The sequence below is a fragment of the Nilaparvata lugens genome, chromosome 2 (assembly GCF_014356525.2).
Source record: "Nilaparvata lugens isolate BPH chromosome 2, ASM1435652v1, whole genome shotgun sequence".
In the NCBI taxonomy this organism is placed as follows: domain Eukaryota; kingdom Metazoa; phylum Arthropoda; class Insecta; order Hemiptera; family Delphacidae; genus Nilaparvata; species Nilaparvata lugens.
In genome coordinates, this window is record NC_052505.1 from 34,547,178 (window position 1) to 34,568,569 (window position 21,392).

Here is a 21,392-nt window from a genome sequence, read left to right on the forward strand (position 1 = left end):
AGAACATATTATTTATTTTTCTTCAGTGGTATTGACGATCGGTAGCATATTATTACAACTCCTGCTCTCTAATTCTGACTCCGTTATCCTTCAAGTGGAAGTGTAGACAAATGGATTTGAAATATTCGGTGTGTGGATCAGTTGGAATCCCAGGGAGATAGATTCGAAATAACTCCTATTGTCTGTGGTAGAAGGTTACAGATCGGTAACATATTATCAGAAGACGTTCCCCGTCCTCATCAGGTGAATAATCATCTGTCCAAGTCCGACGACATTTCAAATATGTGACAAAGTTGGGGCGCCGTGAATCTCAGTCGTGCTCGTGCGGATTGCTTGGTTATTGTTGGCGGCAAAACAATGTTAGCTATGCACTGCACTGGCCGATTGCTACAATCAGCGGCACTGGGCAGTGGGCCTAATGACCGCTCGCCGCCGCATTCCCCACTTGATTCATTGCCCCGTTCTTCATTACACCCTTCAACGCGATATTATTATGTTTCGTCGCACGTTCGGACCCATGTCATCATGCCACAAGCTTTCCATATCACTTGCCAGTAGTTCGATATCTATGCTTCAACTAAACTCCGGATTCAATGTTATTGATGGTAGAATATTATGATTTCCAAAAAGTCTGAATAAAATTAAAAAATTGAAGTTGAATTCGGAAGATTGTTCAGACAAATTTCCACAAATTAAGGAGTTGAACAGGGTTGACCAATATCTCCAGATTCATTCAATATATAATATGTCAATGAGCTCATGAGCTATGTGGCAAAAACAAGTTTACGCGGGCGGTCCTATTGCTCAAGAATCATACTTAAATTATTACTCTTTCTTATTATTTTATCGCAAGGAACTAGAGGCAAGCTACAAATGTCATTATACAAGCTACATATTCTAAGTAAATATTTCAAAAAAAAAATCCACAACAAAAACTTATAGTATTCCATGGGAAAAGGTCAACAAGGTCAAAAATACTAATTGAGAATGAAATATTGGAACAAGTAAGAGATTTCATATATTTAAGATGCGACATTACATAATATGACCAAAATAAAGATGTTCTGCAAAAAATATCAAAATTCAGCTCTGTATGTGGAGCAAAAAGTAGTTCCCCAAAGGACAAAGCTGGGAGAATACTTAAATGAGATTCTTTAAAGTTATGGCTGTGCCTACCTTAGCATATGGAAGCGAAGCATAGGAATCATCTAAAGGTGCATTTTCGTTTGTGCGTAAACTTCCGCAGTCGATGACGACAAGAATTGTTGACATTCATATTGTCCAAATTTCAAGTGTGCTGAAACAGCTGATCAGATAACTTTTCATCATTTGTGTTTATTATTCAAGAATCAAAACTTAATTTACAATAATATCAACATAATTGCCATTCAAAAGTATAAAAAAGTATGGTAAGTAACTCAACCTCACTCATTAGAAGGTAATTGAACTTAATTTATTAGGTTTTTTGGACAAATTGAAATCCACCCAATCTGAGATCCTCACCCTGTCGTGATCGACGACCGCATCTACGCTCAAACGAGAACTCAGCTTAAGAAGCAAGAATAGGAAATTCAGGCTGCAGAAATGGAGTTTCTTATGCATGAGAACAGATGCACTAGGGAAGATCATATTCGAAATGAATTGATGAGGAGAGAATGTGAAACGCAACCGCTAATACGTATGATCAACAGCTACAGGAAAAATTGAACAGAAAATCTTTCAAAAATGTCGCGAAATCGTCTACCCCTGAATGCGTGGCTCCATAGACAAAAAGGGAAAAGCACCATTGGTGGCCGAGGAGAAGGGGAACGCCGGAACAGGTTTAAACTAAGCCATGACGACGACAACGAAGAGAAGTCAGAATAGTTTCTTGTCATTGTAATACAGTCTTTTCAAAACATTTTTTAATGTAATAACTTGATAGTTCAGTGAGAGACTACATGAATGTTTCTTTCATCCCAATATTTACAGACTAATAGCTGCATCTCGCAATTTGTATTTTGCTATAAGAATAACTTCCCAAACACTCCATCTAACTGTCAAAAGCGTGCTGGTATCATTCGATAGTAAAATAACTGATCGGTTGCCTCGTAAAAATGAAGCTATACGAAATCGATCAAAAGTGAAACTTTTCCGAATTTAGCGATTATCACAAACAATCAGCCTATCTATCTTTTCAAAGAGAATCTTTTTTCAACAGTTAACAAGCTGTAGGGAATCACCAAAATGTAGAGCTAACGTATAATACAAGTGATACAAGTGAGGGAAAGTTTTTCTCGTGATTTTTCAGTATACCAGGACACAAACATTCGCTTCCTCATTCCCAAATGGAATAAATTTTTATGAAGAAATATGTGGCACGTACTCACGATCACAACTGGCAGGCCTAAGGATAATGCGATGGGTTTCTATTTGACATACAACGTAGGGAAGTGTTTTACAATGAAAGATTTTCCGGGAGGAAAACACTCTAGCTTTATCATTCCGATTGATAATAAAAGTTCCAAAGAGACATTGCAGCTTGTCTACGAGTTATTCGGGTGGTTTGAATAGCATGACGTAGGATATATTTTATTCGGCCGCAACTTTATTAATAAGTACAAGGGTTCAATAGTTGGGGATGCGCCTGCCTCGCCATTAGGACCAGCTGGTTCGCGACCACCTAATGAGATCTCTTTCACTCTCACTCTTACTCTCTCTTAATCTGTTTCTCTTTCTCTCTAGACGTTGCCAGTGGCTTTAATTTTGAACATTGCCGACAGCCGCTAAGAATACTTAATACAGCCTCGCTCCTGCCAGTAATGGCTCCGGCCCAAACTTACAATGACACAGACGAATGCTCTCTTATTAAAATCATGCACTCTTTATTCGCGAGCAGCCGCTGCTTGTTACTGCTACCCTTGTTCAACAAGCCCAATTATTTTCTCACTAAAAGATACCAATTGTACTTTAAATGTTGCAGGCAAGATTTTTTGCGGAAAGCGTTTTTTCTTCCCCTCTTCTCAATGCTAATGTATTGAGACATCAAGAGATCTGTTAGGCCATTGTAAATGGCACGGTGATTCCTCGGGTGGTGATGTTGAGCCTGGTAATTGGAAAAAAGTTTTGGTGGAATTGTACATGAAGGTACAAAAAGGATATTTCACTCTCATTAAGATCTGAAACATGAACTAACCTATGAATAAAACTCCTTGAATATCTCAAATTGTAGTACTCACCCTTTTTCTATCTCATAGGTCACCTTTTTGGGAAAAAAAACAAATCTCACTATCAAAAGTCCCTGATACAGATATACTTGCACAAGTATACACACGCTAGTGAACAACTCAATAAACTAGGAAACAACTTATGTGTATAGCAATATGTTGTAAATTTGTTACAAAATTTTTCTTGATGTGAATGAAGTTTAGCTCAGTTTATGCGTAAGATAATTCTGATGAACAAACAGAAGTTCTCGACAAATCTCTTGATAACCCTCATTCAGTTAATATTCATCGGATTAGATGTTCCATTTTATGGTGAATGGACTGTGAAAATTTATTTTTCTATGGGTAGATAATGGTTGTTCCATCTTCAATATCATAGGTGTTAAACACTGCAATAGGAAAATAAGACTTCCAATCTCTTCTATTCTGCTATATAATTTCATCGAACTATATATTGTACTTTTTTTTGTTGCATTGGTCAGAAATGATTTCTCTTCTACACTGTTCTTTTCTTCTTACTAGTTCTTGGTTCAATTCGTTGCAAAACGTTAGCATTGATCCAGGTGCATAAGCATTGCCATTGATGTTGTTGAAGGCCATCGTGTATCGAATCCGCGCTCAGTGAGCAGAGCTAGCTCTATGATTTGAATTTGGATGCCGCTAGTAATTAAATTGACCGTCTATTATGAGATCACAGTTATAATTGTCGGTGATTAGTCGGTCACTCCTCACCCCGATCTCGATACCTCGATATTGTAATCCAAGGATTATCCACTGCATTCGAGATTATTGTATCTGTGACTGTGCTTACTCCATCCAGAGTCGTGGAGACACAATTGGTTGATAGGCTAGATACTAATGGTTTGCTATGTGTAGAATGGGCTCTCACTCTCTAGGCCTAGAGTAGCAGATGGCGAGTTGAAATACATTGTTACATTGGGAAAAATGTCATCATTTCAATCTTGATTAAGATGATTCGTATAATTCATGGTTTCCAAGTAAATTAATGCATATATTTTCCATGTTTCTATGCGGTTTAGTGTAGTACATTACAAAATAATCTACACCTACAATTTTCTATGGAGAAGCGTTGTTGAATATTTAATAATTCAATTGATTCAATAAATTCATTTATTCTTATTATGATCATTATCATTGATATGAGTTTATTAATTATTCACTCTATCACAATATTGATTACTGCTCCGTCATCTCCTTAGGAACTAATTTTCTTCTGTATTTTGTATCAACTAAATAAGTTTGAAATACAAGAGCATTAGTGAGTGACATATTGCTCTCATGAAACATCATTAACAAACTTAACGTTTTTGAAAGAAATTCATCACAAATACGCACACGAGCATTCCGTATTATGAATGGTTTCTCTCCATATATATTGAAAAATATTTGTTTTTATACGAGAATATCTCTGTTATAATGTGTCATCATAATAAGTGTTGTTATTTCGTGTGTATTGATTGGTCTATTCAACAATCAATTGCCTTTAGTTTTTGGTCCAAATTATGAATTATTATGGAGACGAATCAAAAAGTTGAACGGAAGAGTTTGATTTTAATATAAATCAGTAGTAGAGAGATACTTGATGTATGTGATGGTAGCAATAAAGTGATATCCACTTCATGTATGAAAAATACATACAGAAAAGTTAGGCTTGTTTAAAAGCCCTATTGGGGAACTTCCAGTCTCGACTTTGTCTGCAAGTTGTTTATCGTTGGCTGTTATTCAGTAATGAATAAAACATCGAAAGAACAAACTTAACTGGTGTCCAAACTAGAAATTCACGAAAACTCTGGAGAACGATGCAGCAAAGAAGAAACTTTATTCCTATAAACGCTGATTTGTGTTGAGATCCCCACAGGAGGAAACCGTTCCCGATCGCATCATGTATGTAGAGTTATGAGTTTAAAAGTTGTAACGATGAAAATTCCATTTCACACCCTCTCGTGAAATGAAAGAGTATGGGGTGGGAAAGCGTTTGATGTCGCTTTGCTTTCATCCCGCAATTCACTCCACTGCTCACGACACTTTCGGGAATCAACAAGAAATAACGCTTTGGTATTGCTTGTGAGATTATTATTTTGTCTAAAATTGCATGTAAGTTTGGTTGTCTCCTTTCTCCGAACAATTTGACTAGTTCGTGATGAACGGTTGCCCAAGGAATCCGTTTAAAGATCAAAATTAAGCAATAGATCTATGCATTTAAATCATACAATATAAGAACTCGAAAAGAAATCAAATAGTAAATTACGTAGATCACTTGTGTCATAGTTTATTTAACGTGGTATCGTTAAAAATCTTGAGATTGAAAATCGTGAGTGATTGAACTAATTAGAGTTATTCCACTTCGTAATCCATTCAAAATTCTATGAACTTACTCACAAGATTATTCTACTTCTCTTTTGTATCCCATCTATGTTAACTTGATTTTCAAGGACTTAATATTTATGAAATAAATCGTGATTGAATTAAATTGATGAAATCAGGGAGAAAACCACTTATGCAATCACTAGAATCACTTTTACAAGATAGACAAGAGGAAATAAGTAGTATTTCAAGTTCTCAGAGCTCACGAATATTGCTGTTCAGCGTGGAAGATCTCTTCAATGTTTCAAATACTGATATGAATTATAACTGCGTTATTTATACAGTAACTAGCAAGAGCCCGTGCTTCGCAAGGATCTATTTTAAAACTTGACAAAATGAGAACTTGACGTAATGAAATTTTGAAGAATTGAGAATAGGCCAATAACCATCCTTGGTTAATTAAGAATCTATAAGCAGAATTTCAAGTTAATTAGTCCAGTAGTTCAGACGTGATGATGCGTCAAACATAATTTTCCTATCCCGTACGTGCATAAGCTAGCTCTTTACTTTATATCATTATTATAGATATAGTTAACGACTGCAAGAGATAGGACTGTGGAACAGAATAGTGGTGAAACTATGATAGCGCCAGAAGTGTCTCAAACACAATAGTAGGTACTACATGAACTTTTTGAAAGTAATTGAAAAAATGTTAAAACAACAGAACTGAATCCTTATCATTCTACCTTCATTTAGAGAGGCTTTTGTTTGAGCCGAATGGAAATCTATTTATAAAAAAATGAATGTCTGTTTGTGTGTATGTTTGTTTGTTCCCTGTAGACTTGAAAACTCCTTGACATAACGGCATCAAACTTTGGGAATAAGTTATGTTGTGTGAATATTGGAGATGGTCTTTCTGAACAGAAATTTTAATAGGGGGGCTAATAATAATTATTTATCAATCCATTTTACAGACATATGATTACAATTCGCCGTGCAGTTCGCTCCACAATATTTTTGCTATCCATCATAAGTGGAAAACATGCGGACATGAATACAGAAGTATCGGCAATTTTTTATTTGATTAAATTCATGTTTTGAAGAATTCATTCTTACGATTGATAAATTGATAGGAGCTTATAAATATTTTCCAATTCAAATGAAATAACTTCTGAAAAAAATAATGATTGGATAAATACCAATATTGAATTATTGTTTACCAAGAACTCAGTACCTACGTAGACAATTCATTCAACTAATTCTGTATTGATAAAATTATAATCATTTTCTCTATTGATAATCAATTTCATCAACTAACTGGAAAAAGTTCTTCAATTTCCATGAATTTATTAATAGAATTATATAAATCTAAAGTGTAGGTCATATCTAAATTCACAAAGAGTTCGATTCTTGTTGGCAAGATAGATATTATTCAATGCAGAAATCATTGTTATTTTACTAAAAGATAGGATAAAATTTCTCTTTCAGGGGGAGTTTTGACAACCCACAAAACTCATTTTTCATTTGAAGAAATAATATCAAAAAGGTGCATAGGACCTTACTTTTTGTTCAGCTTGCCAAAATACCTCTCATTTCAATATTTAAATTTTCGACTGACTGTACAGTGAGTCAATCATTCTATCAAGGCTTGAATAATTTTGAAATTTTAATTAAATAAAAATTATAGAGAATATTATCATGTAGATATCAACACCATTATTTAAAGACATATTAACTGCATGCGTTTTCATATTGCCGATACAGCATGGATAAAACTGTAGACGTTTATTTAGCAGTCTCAAAAAACTGTTCTAGCTGAAAAACTAATAATACCTACATGCCACGTGTAGGCTTATACGTCATTGCATCAGGAAAACGAAGTTCAAAACGATGGTTTTCCTAAACATATGTTTTTGAGATAATTTCTTTGATGCAGGTGTTTCACATTCACCATTATAAATTATACAGAGTTTGTGAAAATAAAAATATTTATTGATTACCAAAAAAATACTATTATTATATTAATGATAATAATTAATTATTAAAACAATACTTTTATTATATCAATAATAATAATATTATTAAACATATTTATCAATTATCAGAACAATATTATTGAGGTTGAGTGGAATCAGGTAGAAAGCAATAATAGAACAGATGTTCTTTTTTGAATTTCTATCATATTATTTTGTTATTTCCAATGATTACAACATATGTTAGAATATCACATGTCAATAAATAAATATTATCTCATTTCCATATGGCACTCACCTTACCATGTTCATAACCTTACTTAATATGATCCTTTTTCATCCTTTGAAACCCTTGGAGGCAAAATATCTCAAAATCCGTTCTTAGTGCGCGTCTAGTATGTTTGAAGAATATTTGTGCAAAGTTTCAAGTCTGTAGGACAATTAGTTTGAGCTGTAGTGTGATTTTACATCAAAATTTTCGAAAAATTCCCTCTCCTGGACCCCCCTGTGCTCCTGATCGAGATCTTTCTGCATGGATCTAATTTTTTTCCGTAGCTGAACAAAAAAGTTCCTCATGACTTTGCTGTACAATGAGCGGTTGAAAAGTACAAAATTTTGGGGGGACCCCAGCTTCCTCAGGAGGGCGAATTTCTGAAAATCCTTTCTTAGTGGATGTTTTCAGGCTACCATAAACAATCGTGCAAAATTTCAAGTTTTTAGGCTCAGTAGTTTGGGCTGTGGTGTGATTTCAGTCTGTGTGGGCTTAGCCTTTTATAAGTATAGAGAAGAGAAGAAGAAGAAGAAGAAGAAGAAGAAGATATCAAAATTACTTCCTAAGTATCCATTCAGCACACTCATATATTTCATGAAACATTTTTTTCTGATTTGACGAAACTTAGAACTGGAATCTGGCTCATTGCACTGAATTTACCACGTTGATGTATTGATTATCCAATTTTATTAATCAGATCAAGTCAAGCTGATTGTCGTAAACTACTATAATATGTGATGAATTTTCATATTAACTGATTAAACTATCAACCAGTAGTTCAAAGCTTCAGGAGAAATAAGGATTTGTATAATCTTGTGAGTGCACTTTCTCATTCCTGCATCTTTTTCAATGAAATGAAAAATATAATTCAATGCTAGTTCACAGTTGAAGATCAAAATTATCTTTCTCAACTCGAATAATCGAAAATTCTTCTAAATTTTCACGTCATAGTTGAATATGCCAATCAAATTTCACAATTCACGTTTAATTCAAAAAGAGTCTGACATTTCTTCCAATTATTGTGAAAAATAACATTTTTCTTCCCTTCTACCACTTCTCTACTAAAGTCATGGATCGTGGAACAGAGCAGAAATGATGATACCGAAACGGTCTTTGTCGAATGAGATTACGGACTTTAGCGGATCTGTACAACAGTATAAAGAAATTCGACCTTGTGATAGGGGGAGGTTGTGTGTGTGTGTAGGGAGGGGGGTGAAAGGATGTGCAGTGGCTGGTGAGTGAGAGTTGAATGAAAATGAGGGAAAAAGAATGAGTGAGGGGCACCTCATTACATTGTCTGCCTCTCCAAATGCAGAAGCTTTCGCGGTGGTGTACGAGAGCGGTGCGCTTATGCGTGCGCCATGCAGGAAAAGGAGAGGCAGACCTCTCACCCTTTACACACACTCGTTATATCACTAAAACTTCCTAAACCACATTTTCCCCTCTTATCTTTCACTCCAGTCAGGTTCGATCGTATACGCAACGGCTCTCAGACTTGAGTTTCAATTGATTGGTACGAGCTGGATCTTAAAAGAAAAACCTCAACCTCCTCCTTGCATCGCCCCTCACCACTCCCTCTAAACACAACACGCAGCACCAAAAGTTAGTGTCATAATCATTCTCATCATGGCTTCGAGTCTTCCAATTTTTCATCGCGTCCTGGTGGCCTCTCATATTGGCAAAATTTCCTACAGAACGTGTATGCCGTGATTGAAATTTCTTTTGGGTTTTTATATGAAAAGCCAGTATACCAGCTGTGCTCAGTCTCTGTGGCGTACGAAAAATCCATGTTTTCTCATTTTTTCGCGTTAATCTTTCAATATTCACAAGATAGTAGAAGAAGATCTCTTTCTTTGTTGACCTGTTATCATTTTTGTTGATACTTCAACGATCTTCCTGTTGAATTGCTGCAGAAAATTAAAACAGTATCTAGGTAGTGAGTACTCCGTAATATTGATACTCTGTTGATTATTAGTACTCTTACAGTTTGCTTTGAATCTCATATTGGTTCATCCTACTCCTCTTTTCTAAGAATTCATATCAGAAGCTGGAAATGCAATAGTTTATTGAAAATATGTCAAAATTTTATATTTTCAATCATTCTTCAAAGAATGAAATTTGCATTAGTATGGTTTCGCAGTTCTATTCTCGTATTCATCATGTGAGATGGAAAGTGTATTATGCAAATAGCATTATTGTAGGAACATGCTACTTTCAGGTTGGATTTCCTAGAAATTGACTGTTATCGAAGAAACTGAGAAAGAGTGAACATCTCCCATTTTCTAGTTTCTGCATTTCTTCCAAAATAGATAAATAAATAAATTTCTATTGTCATTAAGCAACATTGGCAATAGACAAAGTCAAAACTAATACTAGGCATCATACAAGTCAGAAGGATATAAGTTAATGTAATTGAAAGTATATACGGTATACATATATAAACACAAACATAACTACATCTAAAGTAAACCCAGAAGAATTCAAATATTCATCACTATACAAACACAGTACTAATCAAAAAGGTTCAAACAAGAAAGAAAAGCTTTAAGCAATCAATGAATCAAATATCAATAATTATATCGGAATCCAAGAACTTTTGTATAATACATTGGTGTTTTCACTGACCAGTTGAAAATTTTAAATTTCCATTTTAAATCTATCTGTAGACTCATTTATTAAGCTTAGAGGTGACTTATTGTACAGTTTCAGTCCTATAATAATATTGTAGCTATTCATTGACTTTGAAAGCCTTTGGAATGTTATATTTAGTCTATTCATATTTCTTGTTGCATAAGAATGTATGGTATGTCTTGGAATTTTGTCTACCTTTGTTTTTACATGTATTAGAACAGTGTATATAATATATAAATATTTATATGATTGCTAAGATCCTCAACCTAAGAAACAAAGGTCTACAATGTTCAGTACTATTAGGAGCATCTGCTAATATCCTGATGGTTTTTTTCTGAAGTGAAAGCACACTGCTAACATGGCTACAGTTACCCCAAAACAACACGCCATATAAAAGTATACTTTGAAAAGATGCAAAATAAGCTGACCTTACATAGCTATCAGGTACACAATTTTTTAATTGCTTTAACAAATAAATAACCCTAGTCAATTTACTATTTACATACTCAATATGTGGCTTCCATATTAATTTTTCGTCAATATATATACCTAGAAACTTAACATTATTTACGCTATTATCTGTTGGAATATTTCTTGAGCTGAAAATCATTTGTTGAGTCTTATTATTATTCAATAGGAAACCATTTGCCCTGAACCATATGCTAGCTTGGTATAAAGTATGTTTCATCGTACAAGCAAGTTTTTGAAAATCTGAGTCTGAATTAAAAAAAGTGGTATCATCTGCGTAAAGCATTTATTGAGATGTCACTGATAATGGAAGATCATTTATCATCAGAGTGAACAGTACAGGTCCAAGGACAGAGCCCTGAGGAACACCAAACTTAATCATTTTTATTTATTTATTTATTTACAACAATATGGGAGCATACGGGGAAAACCCCAAAAATTTCTCCCTAATCAAAAAAATTACAATAATCACTTTACAAAAAACTTGAAAATCGAGAGAAAGAAATAAGGAAAAAACTATTTAATATTTGTGAAGAGAAAAAAATGTGATGAGAATCTAAATATACTGAAAACTAAATATACTAAATACTAGATACTATACTATATACTAGAAACCATTTACAATATGAGAAAATAATGAGAGGGGAATCAAGAAAATACAAAAAACATTCCAAGAATGAGATGAATGATAACAGAGCTGAGAATGAAAGGAAGTCATCTACTAAATATGGTACTCTATGTAAGTTGATGAGGTCTAGCGTGGGAAAAATAGGTGTCACATTGGGTGGAGCCGCTTACATGCCTTCTTGAACTGATTGGGATTCATATGAAAAAGGTTTAGGTGAAAACTATGGTAATTATAAAGATTCATCATGCGGTTGAAGTGAGCGGAGAATTGAAGTGACTATTGGAGTTGCATTGGGGAGGAAGAAATCTGAAGCTGGAACGCCGTGAAACTGAAGACACATATTCAGCAATGAAAGGAGGTAGGTTGATTGGACACGGTTGTTCAATATATTATATAGGAACAAAAGCAATTTACAGCTCCTAGATGCTTCCAGGGATTGAATATCAAATATGGCTCTTAGGTTAGCTGTGGGAAAATTTTTACCTTAGATTTAGTATGACCTACATAGACGATTTGCTTACGGTTAAATAAGTATGACCCAATTAACAGTAAGTATAATCCAATTGAGGCTTACACTGCTCATACCATAGAGACAAAGTTTTATTCAGCAGGATTGTGTGGTCGACACAATTGAATGCCAATACAAATACTCCTGTCAATATTATTTTTCATCTGAATATCAATACTTTCATCATCTCTCATCAATCAAAGGTTTCCTGTCAATTCTGGTTTTGTGATCCAGTCACAAGTGTTTGATGTATGTTAAGCTCAAAACTACTCTCTCTGACATCAAATCTATATAAATAAAAATCGAGCCTCAAGTTTCGACATTCAATAACTTTTTCATGTGTGCACCGAATTTGATGATTTTTTTAGTTGTGTTCGTTATGTTCAGGACCAGGTTTATCTTCTTCTTCATGTGTCATCTCCATGGCGGAGGTTGGCTATCATGATGGCAATTTTCACCCTGCTTACAGCTGACTTGAAAAGTTCATTTGCGGTGCACTTGATCCAATCCCTTAAATTGCGCAACCAAGATATCCTTCTTAGCCCCACTTATTTCCTACCTGTTATTTTGCCTTGCATAATTAGGTGCAATATTCCTTACTTGTGTCCTCTCATTATGTGACCCAGGTACCTTAATCTGCGCTCCTTGATTTCACCAATAAGTTGCAGTTTCTTACCCATTCTCCTGAGAGCCTCTTCATTTGTAACATGATCGGTGTATGAGATTATCAGCATTCTGCGATAGGTCCACATCTCAAAGGCTTGTATTTTCTTCTCACCGAATCTATCTAATGTCCATGCTTCCACACCATATAATAGAACAGGAAACACAAAACATTTGAGGAGACGCATTCGTAATTCAAGCTTGATGTCTCTTGATGTCAGTAAATTCTTGATCCTGATAAATGTGGAACGTTCTTTCTCTATTCTTATTCTGAGTTCAGAGCAGTTATCAGCATTGGAAGTTACCCACCAGGTTTATGGCCTATCAAATTCCTAATCCGACTTCAGGTCTCTTTCCTACGGTGCTTCAAAGTTTACATGTAATCCTTATGAGAGAAGATTTGTGAGCTGGCAACTCACAGAAATAAAAATCCGCTGTTATAATAATTGCGTCATCCAACAGCTGTCGATAGACAAGAGTGTGTGCTGCTCCATAACCGCTCATGTATTTTTTATTCTAAACGCCCCGACTAGAAACAAAATAACTGTTCTGTGTGTAACCATCCAGCAGTGCAGCTTCAGGTTGAAGACTTACATGCTCTAAAGACATTGCTTTAATTCGAATAATTGTGCTGTCTTTGGTGTTTGGAATTAATTGATATTTAGTAAATTATTCATTTTGGAGTTGGATGATATTTTCTATATAAATGAAATCCATCAAAATCAATAATTGGAATAATATGGATAATATTTACCAGCTGTACACTAAGCTGAACCAAGCTAAATGTTTAAATGTTTAAATGTTTAAATGTTTAAATGTTTAAATGTTTAAATGTTTAAATGTTTAAATGTTTAAATGTTTAAATGTTAAATGTTTAAATGTTTAAATGTTTAAATGTTTAAATGTTTAAATGTTTAATGTTTAATGTTTAAATGTTTAAATGTTAAATGTTTAAATGTTTAAATGTTAAATGTTAAATGTTTAAATGTTTAAATGTTTAATGTTTAAATGTTTAAATGTTTAAATGTTTAAATGTTAAATGTTTAAATGTTTAAATGTTTAAATGTTTAAATGTTTAATGTTTAATGTTTAAATGTTTAAATGTTAAATGTTTAAATGTTTAAATGTTTAAATGTTTAAATGTTTAAATGTTTAAATGTTTAAACATGAGAATTTATCTTTCCATCAACGTTGTAGACAGTTGCAGCCTATCCTGATAACAGCGCTCACACTCACGTCACGGTACGATAGGACAGAAAGCTCTATGTTTATTTAGGATGTTTTCTAGACATTTTTAATTGATAAATCATTATTTATTAATTTATGAGAAAACATAAAAACAGGTCAATGTAACTTACTGAGCGCGAGTTCTTCTGTTCACAGAACTACTACTAGTAATACAATAATGATTGATTGGAGGAAAAAGGCGTTTGGCTCCTTTTGATAGCATGTTTGGAGTTTAGTAGGCCTAGATATTGGTATGGAAAATATTGGACAGTGCTTCTCGAAAGTTGTAAAAGTTTGAAGTGTGAAAGATGTGAATGTGTGAGAGTAATTCAATTCAATTTATATCAAGAAACCGAAATACAATAGAATAAAGTTCATGATATGATAGCAGAGCAAAATGTAGAAATATTTTTTATATTAATAAATCTAACATAATGCCGCATCATGTCTCCTCTGGTGTGCATCCAGCTAAAGTTTGTTTTGTGATGTATTAACTATTTGGCGGTACAAAGTTTGCCGGGCCAGCTAGTAATCAATAAAACTTGCTTACATTCACAGAAGAATAAGCTTACTACAATCGATTTATTCTTCTCGCTATGACTGATACATTGAGAGATACTGAATTATCGACTAATCCGAAGGTATCCCCTTCATTATGATTTCATAGAATGAAAACACCGTACATCGGAGAAAAATGAGCCTAGCTGAGATGGCCTACCCAGCATCCTTCTCACTATGACCTTTACATTGAAAGTGGCCACATTAGTAAGTTAAGAATGTGCACAGTGCTTGTACATGTTCGAATTTATTTAGAGGCGTTATTTGCGTGCAGGTGGCGTGGATGCACTTCGAACAGAGTGCCATTCTGACAGTGCACAGTCACGTCATCACGCGCAATCCTCGCATCTCCGTCACGCACGACAAGCACCGCACCTGGTTCCTGCATATCAGCAACGTGCAGGAGGAGGACAGAGGACGCTACATGTGTCAGATCAACACCGTCACCGCCAAGACGCAGTTCGGATACCTGCATGTTGTCGGTAAGTGCATGTCGTTCTTAATAGAGTTAACTTCATCTTGGTCGCGCGTCTCTATTTGGAGAGGTCGCTGCCAAGAGATGGTTGGTTGACAAAGTGTTGGAGACCTCAACAATAATCATGGTGAATATTTTACATGGGAACTAAGCGACAGAGCTTTGAAAATCAGTACAGTGGATGTTATTGTTCAGCTTGGTTTGACGAAAATAGACCGACTTAAACAAGCAATGTTTGATATGGCCACAACCAATCTACCTTCAGATTTATGAGTTCTATAGCAGTCATATATGATGCAGTTCTAGGGAGTTTCCTGATGTAGACCACTGAGCATGAACCTCATCTATATAACCTCTTGTGAACTGACGGAAATAAAATGACTTGACAAATTATCTGGTGTTTACGCAACTTACCTTTAAACTTGATAACATAGACACGTTTCCAGAAGTTTTTAACTAGTATATTATGAAGTATGTTAACCTGAATATGAGAGCATTGAACGTTAGAGCTCCATCATGCATAGTTTAAGATTGTTGTGCTACAAGTTCCTCGCTCCTGGAATATCATATTATGGAAGATCATATTTCATATTTTGCAGCTCTCCTGTACTTTCACATGAGGATCTTACAAATAAGCCGACAGAACTAACAACTACGCCGACGTTTGCTCAAACTATGACTCATCACTTTTTCTCAAAGTCTAACTTCCTTAAAAATATAGATAGAAGATTTCTGATTTCGGATTTGGATTCAGCGACCCCAAATTCTTTAAAGCGTGAGTCCCATTTTCAAAAATACCCGAAAACAAGGGAGTTATAGCTGTTTTAATATAGCTTTCCATTATCATATGATTATATAGTACGTACTAAGATAATAATACTCCTGCCTCACAAAGGGACAGGCAAAGGTTTTAAGAAGTTTTTGAACACCTGAGAAGTTTATACATAAACATTTTTAATTTTTAAAAGTTCTAGTTTTCCAAAAAAATATTGAACTATGAAAAGATGAATCCAAATATGAAATCATAAATCATCTCCACCCATCACCCAATAAAATAGGAGGAAAAGGAATGTTGTACAGTAAAATTCACTGAATTTCAATTGTCATTCAAAAATCCAATTTATCGGGTTCAAATCGTTGAGTATCACTTTAAATTCCCAGCAATTATTGACTATTTCTTTTTACAATCAGAAAAATCTATTATGAACATACAGTATAAACATTGTGCTGATCTGAATCGATCTATGGTAATAATAGGAATTGGAAGAATAGAAAATGTCATGGCATTCCAAGTAGTGATGTCTGTGTATTAGAACTGCTGAGTTGATAATGCATACTGAAAAAAAGTCATGAATAGCTCAGATCAGCCTGGCCTGTGATGAACCTGTATAAACAATTCATAGAATTCTTAGAATTCATAGGAATGGTAAAAAAAATCAATTTTACGAAAATCGATGTACATGTAACTGGATTTAGAAGATCAATACGATAATGTTCTCTATCACAATTTAATCATAGAAATGTTTAAGTGAAAACGTTGGGCGCAAACCTTCTGCCATGAGGAGACAAATAAATTTATGAAAAGCTTGATAGCTTGAATAGTGATCTGATATTTGTTACACGTTTTTATTCTAAGACATAATATGTCTTAGACTAATTTTTAATGTTTCTCCAATCGGCAGGAAAACTTTGGTTTTTCAAAGTTATCTTACTCCCTTATTTTGGGGTATTTTCAGAAATCAAGATAAATAACCTACCAAATTTCCTACACGAATACAGTGTAAGTTGTATTATAATAGCTACAGTACTTACGTACTGTATAGTACAGTACCTGTTCGTTTTTACCGTATAATTATATGATAATAGAAAGCTTTATTAAAAACAGCCATAGCTTCCTTGTTTTCGGATATTTTCGAAAACGGGACTTACGCTTTAAAGAATTTGGGGTCGCTGAATCCAAATCCGAAATCTTCTATCTATATTTTTAAGGAAGTTAGACTTTGAGAAAAAAGTGATGAGTCATACTTTGAGCAAACGTCGGCATAGTTGTTAGATCTTGCCTCTGCTTGCCTCGAGGGGAGAAGATGTGACAAAACGAGGTTCCTGGATAGGAGTCACCATGTGAAAGACACGATTTGACTCAATGTACTTCGACAAAAAAACGTGAACACTGTTCAGTGTTCAAGTTGCACGTCTCCTATCGTGTGAAAGAGGCCTATCTGTATACATTTTCAAGCACAGATCGATGACGTTTCATGCTTTATAGTTTAATATCGGGGCACCAAGCTTCACTCTGGAGTACAAAAGCATAGAAGCATGGAAGCATAGTATATATTTTTTCTTTTATTGATACACAGAACACAATTCTTTCATTACAAGCACGGCCCAAAACTGTATCTTCCCCAAGTTTAGATTTATACACTATAGTCCAAAAAGTAGGTTATGTTCCATAGACTTTCGAATTCAAGTACGATTTTCAGTCCAAATATTTGAAAACAGAAAAGTTCGAATTTTGATTGACAAAATAACACTCACTAATCACTTGTAGCTTAAAATTATGATTGATTAAACTGTTCAATTATGAATAATTCTACCTTCCAACCCTAAAGGTTTCTTCATCTTTCAAGTCGGTCGTGTTTATATTTTACAGCTGGCTATACGTCAGCTAATGAATTTCGGTGATGATATATTTTTATTTTCCATAGACGCACTCGCTCACTCACTTCCATTATCCACAGACGACGAGAGTCTCAGCTGTTTTCCAAGGATGAATAATTATCCTTTCAATGTCGTTCAACGAGTTTTCCTAGGGATGAGACCTAGTGCAATGGAATTTTTATATCATAATTCTACTATATTGCAAATTTCATCAAAATCGTTAAAGCCGATTTCGAGATCCGTTGGACTTAGAAAATCATATAAATAACCATATAAATAACCAATATATAAATATAAATACAGAAATTGCTCGCTTAATATAATAGAATAAGATTTGGAACATTGTTGTCAGAGCTTAAATCTCTCGTATCCCTTTATATACCATGTATCTGATTTAAGGATGTGATTGAGGATGAAGTATCTTGAAGGGTCTTTACATTAATGGTATCAATCGAGAATTCTGGAATTATGATTGGGATGCATCTTCATGAACAACTAATCTAGATGCATGTGGGATTAGTATTAGGATACTAGTGGGATTAGTATTATCTGCTTAATGTTTCCCAATCATTTACTATCATGAACAAGGGATATTATACATTCATATTAGGCACAATTATCTAGGAGAAATGAAGTATTTGAGCTGACTTGACTTGCGATGCAATTAGTAGATCAAATGAGACTATTCTGCCATATTCGAAGAAGGTAATGTGCTTTTCTTTAATGCTCTTTGATGGATTAGGGGCTTCATCTCAAATTCACCTTCACCAATGCTGATTTAGATAGAGTGGTTTACGATGTTTACTCCAAGCAATTGTAAAACAGATACTTTTTGCTTTAACTCTTTTATACAAAGTCAACTTCAACACCCTTAACATTATAATAGAGATTCTGGAGCTCAAACAATGGAAATGGCTACTTCTCCTTCTTTTTAAATATCGATGAAGTTGCATTTGCAATGATAACATTTTAGTTGCTTATCAGACAGATCGTACAATATAATATCCATTGGAACGTGAAATTATTAACAAATGACTCCATGCTATTCAAAATGCAGCATAGAACACTTGAATAGCGAAAGAGAATACAAAGCAGAATAGAATTTATGAACTATGAACATCAGGAGAGAAAACTCAAATGCCAGTGGAGAGAGCATAAATATGTGACTTATTTAACTTTTATCTTGACCTTCTGATTCTTTTGGTTACGTTTATTATCATTATAAAATTATAGCTAAGCTGGATTGTCAATTTAATTCTTGTCATGGAAGTGGAATGCATCGCTAATCTGTTGCTTCCACACATGTTCCTATTTTTCCGGGGTTAGTATTATTCCGGGGAACCAGCTGGGATGACGTCTTCAGGTCAGCTGAACTTGGAATGGGAAAAGCTACCTCCTGGCTCTTCAATAACATTCTATCGATTAATGCCCAAAAACAAAATTTATTACTTTCTCACTGACAGATTCCAAGAAACCTTCAGATAAGCAGACAATCAAACTACATCATTGCAAATTAGATAGTATGAATTGTAACTGTCCTTCAATAGAGCACACAAACAATATAAAATATTTAGGAGTCATAATAGATGAATTACCTCGCTGGGATGAACACATTTTACATCAAACGGCTAAAATCAGAGAATTGATTTACAAATTCATCAAACTCAGACAGCTACTGTCAACAGACATGAAAAATGTTTGTCATGCAATAGTCGAGTCCAAAGCAAGATATGGCATTTTGGCCTGGGGAGCTACAAATTTCTGCCACATCGATCCTATCTTCAAGGTTCAAAAGCTAATTTTAAGGATTATAGGACGCAAACATCCACTCTTCCCTAGAAGCTAATTTTAAGGATTACAGGACGCAAACATCCACTCTTCCCTTCAGTACTACTATACTCGGAGCTCAGCATCCTCAGCATCAGACAGATAAATTTACATTCACAGACTTCTAAAATTCACCAAAAAAAACCACTATTTGAATCACCCGCAAGGCACGCAGAAGGAACATGGACTTGAGAATTCCCAGGATGACAACATCAGCTGCTCAGAGGTCAGCCACATATTTAGGACCAATTTTCAATAAACTGCCAGTTTAAACTTTCCAATCAAGTCATTTAAATCAAAAACGAAAAAGTGGTTCTTGGATAATAGAATCAATCATGGAGAACAATTAGTTGTATAAGAAAATTTCATACTGTTACATTCTTATTTTCTTCATTTTAATGTTTTTTCCCATGAGTATTATAAATGTTTCCTATGTTAAATTTATCTAAAATTTCTACATCATACGTTATCAATTTTTTTTTTTTTTTGAATTTGTGTATTTATAATAAATGTTGTTTTCATGAACTTCTAATGACTCGCAAGATGTATCTTTATTAGATTTTTTTACTTTTGGCATAAAATCTTAAACAATAGCCAAATTAGTGGCATCCCGACACATATTCATATATAGTGGGGGCCACATTTTCTAAGATCAGCACATAATCAACCAATTGTATTAATACTTTGTAAATAATTGTACCTCATATGCTTTTTGTAATCATGTCCATATTTTGAATAAACTCCTCTGGTCGTGTTGTACCCTCGACCAGAGAAATTATTATTACTATTATTAATGGATATAAAAAACCAGAACAGGACTATACATCATGAGAGAACACATCATCGTCAAAAATTCAAAAGATTAATACCAGAAGAGAATACATGAAAAGCAAAAGACTAATGAACATCAGCAAAGAACACATTAACACCAGAAGAGAGCAAAATATTAATACCAATAGTAATGGTACTAAGAGAAAAGAGAACAGATGAAAAGCAAAAGAGAGCCAATGAGAGAAAATATGGATAGCAGATGAGTATTATCGAAGTATTTGTTCACGAAATTCAATAGTGTAATTGGAGTTGGATAGCCACGTATGGACGGGGCAGTGATGTTTACACATCATGGAAATATCCGGACCACATGACCCTGGGGTTACTTGGCAAGTATGGCAAAGCAAGGAGATCCGTGCAATGACAAACAGGGCCAGTTTGTTTATGGTGTGTGGGTGGAGGGGGTTGTTCGGAGTCAGTGGGTTGGTGAGAGGAGGGGTTGTGTGACGTCACACATTGATGACTGTCGACGCTTTGCAAGTGCATTATCGAGATCATGTTGAATGTGCATCCCGCAGCCCGAGGATAAACCAGCTTTGATGTGGCCAGTCATCGTTTGACTAGCTTCCGTTATCTAGTGCCAACCCTCAAATGAATAATTTTGTTCTTTGAATCTCAGCAAAGCTGGCAATGATTGCACAGTAAATGAAATTGGCCAATCGTTCTTGTCGAGAAAGCACGGATTATTGAATTCAGTTTGGTGGATTTGAGTGTAGATGAATTGAATTTTTTACATTATTGTAGATAGATTGGTGCTGTCCTTTGAAATGGTACACATCTAATTTCACAAATAGCCATGCAACATCATCATCAAATTCTCTATGTTGCATCTACATATGTGAACAATAATAGTAATACAAGTTATTGGCAATATGAACTGTTAAATGTTTGTGTTACATTCTGCTGCACAGATATTTTTACAATGACAATGATTTAGTTGAACTCTATCAATGTATTTAAATGTTGCATTCATTCAGACTATTATAATTCCAAAAGCAAGATTTTCAATGATTTTATGAAATTTTAACAGTACAGTATAATTTCCATATATAATAAACAAGCTCAGCTACTATCATATCAACTACACTCAACTCAGATAATGGAATTGTGAATAATAGTTCAAAATGGAAAATAACGAAGAGG

At 34.5% G+C, this 21,392-nt stretch overlaps 1 protein-coding gene across 2 annotated transcripts in view; it reads left to right on the top strand.

Annotated features, from left to right (window-relative positions):
* LOC111054892 (lachesin) overlaps window positions 1-21,392 on the top strand; it is a 172,576-nt gene that overhangs the window by 99,477 nt on the left and 51,707 nt on the right. For both annotated transcript variants that reach the window (XM_039421078.1, XM_039421079.1), the window contains exon 3: window positions 14,733-14,940. In XM_039421078.1, coding sequence (XP_039277012.1) covers window positions 14,733-14,940 — 208 coding nt within the window. The remainder of the gene's footprint in view (window positions 1-14,732; window positions 14,941-21,392) is intronic.